The following is an 8237-nucleotide window of genomic DNA, read 5'->3' as shown; positions in this document are numbered from 1 at the left end:
TGGATGGATGGATGGATGGATGGATGGATGGATGGATGGATGGATGGATGGACAGATGGACGGATGGATGGACGGATGGATGTGACGAATGCACTGTGGAGTCAGTTACACAAGATGTCAACACAAATAACTATAACACAGGACAAATAATATTACACAACCAAATACCATGAGTGGTCAAAGAAGAATGGGGCCAGATTCTGTCATCGTAGAGCCAAGAACCTGCTGCAAAAGACTGAACAAAGACACACACCATGGTCCAGTCCAGGGGTCTTGTTTTTTCCCTGCTCTTGGTGACTTCTCAGTAGCATCTGATGCCACTGATCCCCCCTCTTCAGAACGTTCCCCCCTCAACTTAGTATCTCCACAAGAATTCATCTTTGGGTTCTCCCCCAGCCCTTCTGAAGGTGCCTTCTCCATCTCCTCTACTAGGACTTCTAAAAGTACAGGCAATACATGATTCAGTACTGTCTTTGAGAACTACTGAATGCAACAAACATTGACTAGGCACCTACTATGTGCACGTGGGGAAACAAAGACAGGTGAATGACTGCCTCCTATCAGGCAGGTAAGCCAGCTGAACTGAAGCAGCCAGATGCCTGAAAGGCTGGCAGGAGGCAGCTTGCGTCTCCCCTCAGACACTGAGGGAGGTAAGCTCAGAATGAACCCAAAAGCTTTCAGAAGAGAAGATCCCTCCAGACCATGAAGCCTGCTTCCAGCCTGGACCCCACAGCTGTCATGGAAAGGAAAAGCCTTCTCCACTAACATCAACTGCCACTAACAAGCAGCTAAATCCTGCTTGTAAACCCCCCAGAGTTGAGGTGATGAATAATGTGCCTTTCCCAAAAGTAAGTGGGACATTTTTAACAAAATAAATAAAAATACAGTAGAACACAGATAATGTTACTGTGTGGTACAGCCCTGGAATCTCCTGCAGAGTTTAGCAGCTCTCTCTCTGAGTGTGACCACACTGCCCAAGTCCTTCAGCACCGCCTCTGGCCCACTGCCCACAGCAGCCGTCTTTCCAGGAAGCAGCCTCTGTGGCCTGACCACAGTACCTCTGCTCCTGAGACCCAGACAAGACAGTATTCGCCACCTTGGTCCTTGGCACCTCTGACAGCTCAGAATCTGAAACTATACAATTCTGTTAGAGGATCTGACTGTCAAGGAGAGATTGCTGCACCCCAGGACCAGAGGACTTTCCATCTGACTTGAAGCTGATACTCCCCATATGTGCTGTCTCCCCATGAGACAGTGAGCTCCTTAAGAGCAAGGACCATCTGCCTTCTCTGTCTGTATCCTCAGTGCCTAGCATAGGCACACAGTCAGGGCTTAATAGATGCTTTGTCATTCATGGCATTGGTCCTCACCTCAAGAAGCTAGCATTCTAATGGGGAGGAGAGGGGGCAATCATAGCATATTTATGCCACCATTTTTAATATTTCCCCATTATCTCTTTCCAATTAATTATCTAAGGATCAAGATGATTGTCTAAAGTGCTCAGTATGGTTCATCACTTTGGGAAGGCTAAGTGGAAGGTCTTCTTGCAATGGGGTAGAGTGGAGGGCTCAGCCTCCAGGCACTCACCGCTCTCAAAGCAGGCATCAAAGATCAGGTGGCCCTTCTTGGGGGGGCCGTAATAGCCCCCAGGGACAGCAGCAAACTTGCTCACATTCCCTGCGATGATTTCATCCGGCCCAATGTCATTACCTGCAAACACCAAGATGTGAATGAACACTTCTGAATTCAACACAAACAAAAGCTGAACAAGGTTCATAATAGTAATAAGTTGAGTTTTTTCCTTTGTTTCATGGATTAAAACAAAGAAAAAAGTCTGCAGCCCTGCAGCAAATCATAGGGAGAACATGGCAGCCTCTGCCTGCCTCCAGTCTCTCCACTCCAGTCCATCATCCATCAGCCACTAAAGTGATTCTCCTAAAATGAAGGTCTGATCAGGTCACCCCCCCTACTCAATCACCTCCAGTGGCTCCCTATTGTCTCCAGGAGCCAGCACAAAATGCTCTGCTTGGCCTTGAAAGCCCTTCATTGCCTGGCCAACTCCTCCCTTTCCAGTCTTCTTATACCCCACTCCCCAGTATGGACTCTCCCATCTGGTAACCGGCCTCTGGCTGTTCCAGAAAGAAGACCCTGTATCTCTTGGCTCTGGGCATCCTTTAGGGCTGTCGTCCAGGCCTGAAACACTCTCCCTCTTCTGCTCTGACCACTGACCTCCTGGCTCCCTTTAAGTCCCAACTAAAATCCCACCTTCTACAGGAAGCCTTCCCCACCCCTCTTTATCCTCTGTTAATAGTTAACTTAGGTTAAGTGCTGTCTCTCATTAATGATTTCCTACTTAGTCCTTATACAGCTTGCTTTGCCTGTTGTTTCCCTATTCAGCTGTAAGTTCCTTGAGTGCAGGGACTGTCTTTAGTACAGTACTTGGCATATAGTAGGTGCTTAATAAATGCTTTTTGATTGTTTGACTGAAGACAGGCAGGCAGGGATAGACTTTGATCTGTCCATCATTAGCAAGAACTCAAGAAACGAGGCCACATATACATTAGAATATTTCTGTGAAGTATTATTATTATTATTGTTTCATACTTATCCCATATATATATGTATATATATAAGCAAAACTTCCTAGAATCACAAAAGCTATGACCTCAGAAGTCACAATGAATAAATCAATCACCAAGCATTTATTAATTGGCCACTGTGTGCCAGGCATTATGCACCAGGGTTATGAGGGAATGAAGCAGCCCCCAGCCGTCTGGTCCAGCCTGTACTAAGCACAAATGGAATCCCTAGCATTCCTAACACTGACACTGTCTGAAATAGGGATGAGAAGTTCACCGCTTCCAATGGTGGTGCTCTCTGTGAGGAAGCTCTTTTTAAGGAGAAATCTCCCTCCCTCCCCTTTCCTCACCCCAAGTGTTACTGTCCTGGGCCTAGGAGAGCAGGGATGACACCCCTTCCCGATAAGAACCAACCAAGAACTCTGAAATCACAACACTGTCCCCATGAAGGTGAAATATCTGCTGCCAGTTCTAGCCATCCCTCCAGATTCTTCACAGTCTTGGAGACCTCCCTCTGGGTACCTTCCATTTGTCATTGCTCATCTAACACTTGGCCAGGCCTGCGACAAGCCCCAAGTTACAGAAGCTGAGCTGGCAGGACCCTCAGAGGCCTCCAGTCCAGCCTCTGCCACAGCAGGCCAGGGGGTGGGCATTGAGACCGGGCTGGAGACCACTGGACTTGACACATCCCACACTGGGACGGTCCTGCTGACTCCAGGCCTCCGTGGGCTTCTTGGCCATCTCCACACGCTCTTCATCAGGATGGTCAGTCAACAGTTTGTGAGAAACTTCTAGCAACCAGGGTAGACCACAAGGTGATGAGAGTCAGTCAAGTGATAAGGCAGCCAAAAAGGTGAATGAGATCTTGGGCTGCCCAGAGGGAGGCAAAGGCAGCTTCTGAGAGTAAGGAGGTAAGATTATTTCTGAGCTCACCACTGTAAGCCCCAGACCACTCTGTCTGGAGCACCCCATGAAGGGCAATGACACAGCAAAGGGTCTTAAGGCTCTGCCATTGAGGGTTCTTAAATCCATTAGGCATCATTAGCTTGGAAAAGAGAAGACCCACGGCAGACAGGAGAGATGTCCCCAAGCATCTGAAGAGTTGACCCTGACTTCACCCCAGTCCCCTTCTCCCCATCAATCACACTGGCCAACATTTTATTCCCTACAGAAATCATCCCATCTTCTGACTTGTGCCTTCTTCACACAGGCCCAGTGTTGTGCCTGCCTCATGATGAAGGTACCACTGGCTGGTATATATGCTCTGTATATGTGTCTCCCTCAACAGATGACATGTGGATTGGGGGAGGTCATGAAGGGCCCACCTCAAGAAGTCTCTAGTTCTCCAAAAGGGAGAGAGAACAGTGAGGGCCACCAGGAAGCCTCATTGGACCACAGTTGGGGAACACTGGGTTGGAACACTTTGAATATAGAACTTGGCAGAAGGAGGCCTAGGACAACCAGCCAGATGTTGTTTTTCAGGTTTCTGTTTTTAGCACAAAAATGAAAATTTAGTTCAGGAATCCAAGTCTAAATTAGGAGCAAGAATGCTGCTGTATATCATGAAAAATCATCTATGTAAATTTCCCAAAGGCCAGAATAGTATGTGCTTTCATGGGTCAACAAAGCCCTTCATGGGTAGAAAGGGGCATGGAACCACCTCTGGCCTGACAGGAAGCAGGAGTCACCCCATACTAGAAAACTGGTCCCATCAACCCTAGAATGTTTTCAACAACCAGGCCCCTTCTTCTGTAAAAAGAAATGTCACCAATGAGACCTTCTGGCATGTCTATTACTAGCATTCTATGATTCAGTGGTTTTCTAGACACAGTGGTCAACTGGTATCCAGTCTGAAACCATGGCTTTGTTCTCATGCACAGGATAAAGACTTCTCCCATCTTGGACAATGCTCTCATCATTGAGAAAGGTTATGAGTTGTTAAAAGGAGAATCATTAAAACTGTGTCAAGGCTCCTTTTTTAATCTAGGTATTCCCAAAATAATAATAAGCAAAAACCTATATGGTTTTTTAATAACACACAGGACTAATCACCCAAGGCAACTCCACAAAGATGAATACTTCTTTATCATAAAAAAGGGAAATTGCTGGACATTCACAGAGGACGCTATAAACAGTTAAAATTTTTACCAAAATGCTTTTGAAACAGGCAGACCTCAAAAGCAAAGGCAGACAACAGATATGTGGGTCTGTTGAATGTAATTGAAAGTGGCTTATTTCTAGACAGAACCTATGAAATGTTTCAACTCCAAGAGGGGAATCAGAAGTCCATGGGTGACGTCCACACGAGCTCACCCAACATCAAAGTGAACCAGAGCATCAAACAAATAGCCAGGTCAGGCAGACCTGCTTCTAGGATTAGATGGTTTTGTGATGACTGAGCATTGTAGGGTCTCAGGTAGCAGAAATGACAGAAAGGTAAGCCTGGGAAAATTGGATCTTATTGATCAATGTGGATTAGGTAGTGAAATGATGGATGACAGGTGGGGTACGGCAGCAGGAAGCAGCGATTCAGCAACTACCAGTTACCTCTCCACGCAGGTGGAGAGAATGATACGCCAGAAACTCACTGTGCTTTATAAACCCAAAGACAAAAATACAAATCACAAAATATCCTGAAGGGTCCAACAAATCAACTGTCCCAGACATAGCAACATGACAGAGACTTGAGGCCCATGCTTGCCTGGATAGAACATGGATCCATAAAAATTTAAGAACAATATTATTCAATAGATTTCAGCTTCCCCTACCAAATAGGGGACTACAGGGACTGAAAAGCTTTCAGACAGAGGAACCTACTGGAGACATTACAATGGGGGGGTCGGAACAGGATAAGGCACATCCTGCTTATCTTCCCATTCAAACTGCCCAGGGCAAGCCCTGACTCTACACATCACTTTCCTTATCTAGAAAACGACAGGTCTGGACTCTGGCTTCTGTGGCCCCATCCAGTTCTCAATCCAGGACCCTAGGGTCATGATAGGGTTTCAGGGAGTTCACAGAAAATGAAATTACATCCCAACTTGTTATTTCAGTCATGTCCAACTCTGAGACCCCATTTGGGGTTTTCTTGGTAAAGATACTGCTTTGCCATTCCCTTTTCCAGCTCATTTTCCAGAGGAAACTGAGGAAAACAAGGTTCAGCGACTTGCCCAAGGTCACACAGCTAGTAAGTGTCTGAGGCCAGATGTGAACTCAGGAAGATGAGCCTTCCTACCTCCAGGACCAGCATTCCATCCACTTCACCACCTGGTAAGCCTGTACATCCCTACAGTCTCAGTCAATTACAAAAAGCAACCACTTCATCCACTACAGAAAAAATAAAGAGAAAAGAACACGATTTGTTCTTAAGTCAAGTCAACGTGCATTTATCAAGTGTCTGCTATGGGCCAGGCACTGTGTTAAGCACCAAGGATACAAAGAAAGGCTCCGACCAGTCCCTGCTCTCAAGGAGCTCTAGCGAAGGGTGAGACATCGTGCAAGCAACTACTTAGGAGCCAGGTTAAGTGGGAGATGATCCACAGAGGGACAGCACTTTGAGGAAGGAGAGCTAGGAAAGGCTTCTTGAAGAAAGCAGGATTTGAGCTAGGACATGAAGAAAGCCCGGGATGCCAGGAGGTGATGAGCAGGCAGGGGAGCCCAAGGCTGAGGAATGGCTGTGAAAATTCCTAACTAAAAGGCAGAGTATCTTGTGCCAGGGACAGTCAAAGGGCCAGTGTCACTGAATCACAAGGTAAATAAGGAGAGGGGGGTGTAAGAAGACTGGAGAGGTAGAAGGGGGCAGATTCTGAAGGGCAGTTCTGAAATGCCAAACAGAGCACATTGTATTTGATCCTGGAGGCAACAAGAGGTAACATTGAACTTTATTGAACAGAGAAGTCAGAAATGTGTTCTAAGAAAATCGTTTTGGCCCTTGAGTGGGTAGAGACTCAGGGCAGGCAGATCCCCCAGCAGCTATTGCAATAATCCAAGTGTGAGGTGATGAGGGCCTGCACCAAGGTAGGGACAGGGTCAGAGGAAAGGGGCAAATTCAAGATATGCTACGAAGGTGACAACAGACTTGGCAGTAGCATTGCTTAGTCAAAGGGCATGCCCTGGTAGAGCTTGGGGGGAACACCTCCAAATCACTGTCCACAATGGCCACACCTCTTCACAGGAGCCCTTGTTTATCCCCAAACCCTGTAGCATTGGTTATTTTCCTTTTTGGTCATTTTGCCAATCTGAGTGTATAAGGCAGAACTTCAGGGTTGTTTGAATTTGAACTTCTACGATTAGTGATACAAATGTCTCACAGTAAAGTGGATTTCTTCCCCTGTGCCAGCTTCCTCAGGTGAGGTAGCACTTTGCCCTTTCCAACTCCTACCAGGCACAGAGTGTCCCCTGGGGAAAGGCCCATAGGGACCGTGCTAGGCATCTTCCATCTGCCCCAAAGCAGTCACTTCCCTCTGTGCCAGCTCAGTCTCCCACCTAGGATGCAGAGGGGAGCCTTCCTCTGACTTCAGGATTTACTTCTCTTATCCTTGAGGGTAGAGGGTGCCCTCCACTCAGTGATGAACTCTCACACCTGCTCATACCCTTCCCATCCTAGTGACTCTAAACTCCCGCAGATCATCATCCAAACCTGACTCAACACCCTCTACCACCTGATTCTTCATCCCAAAGTTCCAATCACAGGCCACCCAGCCCTCCCACTGTGCCACACATGACAAACTCCCTTCATCCTAAATCTCTCCTCTTTTGTTCCTTCCATCTACTAAATATTACTTAACCCTGGCTCCCTTCCATCGACACAGGCTCCAGAGCCACCCTTTCCAGTCCCAGCTGAACCTTCATTCATTCCCCTCCTCTCACTGCTAGAGCTGGAGGAGTTGGATTGTTCCTTGCTCCTCAATTCCACTCCAGGTGCTCCCCCCTCCTCCTTCACCCAGCAACCTCTTTTCCTCTAAGGTCCATACTATTCAGATCTACTACACAACCAAATTCCAGGTAGCTATTGTTTACAGATCCCTATGACACTCCTGTTCCTTCCTCAATGAATTCAGTCCATGGCTCACAACTTTCCCCAACTCCTATCCTCATACAAGGGGATTTCATATACTGATTCTCCCTTAAACACTCTCAGTTATTCAACCTATTCCCATGAGCTAGTCCTCCCCCCCCCACCTCAGCCACATGTAAAGACAGTCATATCCTTGATCTTAGGATTACTCACAAATATACCACCTCCACGTTGAAGAATTTTATAATCCTATCTGACCATAATCTATTGACTTCCTTTAAAAAACCCTACTCTTTGTTTGCACCATGACCTCCAATCCCTTGACCCTCAATTCTCTCCCTGACCATCTCCTGTGCACTAGTCACTCTCTTCTTGGCCCCATATTAATCATTTGGTGAACTAATTAAACTCTGCACTGTCCACCTCTCTTGAATTTCTAGCCCCTTTATCATATCACCAATTACACCTAGCCAAGCCTCAGCCTTGGATCATTCCCACCATTCACTGCCTTTTTGCCTACACATACACTACAAAGGTGCAGAAAATCAGACAAAAAAAAGTGGGTCCACTACAAAATTGTATTACACAATTTACTGTAGCTAAGCAACTCTCTCTCTCTCTCTCTCTCTCTCTCTCTCTCT

General features: G+C 46.7%; 1 protein-coding gene across 1 annotated transcript in view; it reads right to left on the bottom strand.

Annotated features, from left to right (window-relative positions):
* LOC138164829 (cytosolic carboxypeptidase 6-like) overlaps positions 1–1779 on the bottom strand; it is an 824829-nt gene extending 823050 nt beyond the window's left edge. Inside the window, exon 1 of the mRNA XM_069092755.1 lies at positions 1588–1779. Within this exon, the coding sequence (XP_068948856.1) occupies positions 1588–1777 (190 nt within the window). The 5' untranslated portion in view covers positions 1778–1779. The remainder of the gene's footprint in view (positions 1–1587) is intronic.
* Positions 1780–8237: the final 6458 nt, after the last annotated feature.

Source organism: Petaurus breviceps, unplaced genomic scaffold (assembly GCF_028583685.1).
Source record: "Petaurus breviceps papuanus isolate PSGF00001 unplaced genomic scaffold, PetGlider_PUasm1.0 207, whole genome shotgun sequence".
NCBI classification, from domain to species: Eukaryota; Metazoa; Chordata; class Mammalia; order Diprotodontia; family Petauridae; genus Petaurus; species Petaurus breviceps.
Note: the sequence above shows the minus strand (reverse complement) of the source record. Positions and strands in the feature narration are given on the sequence as shown.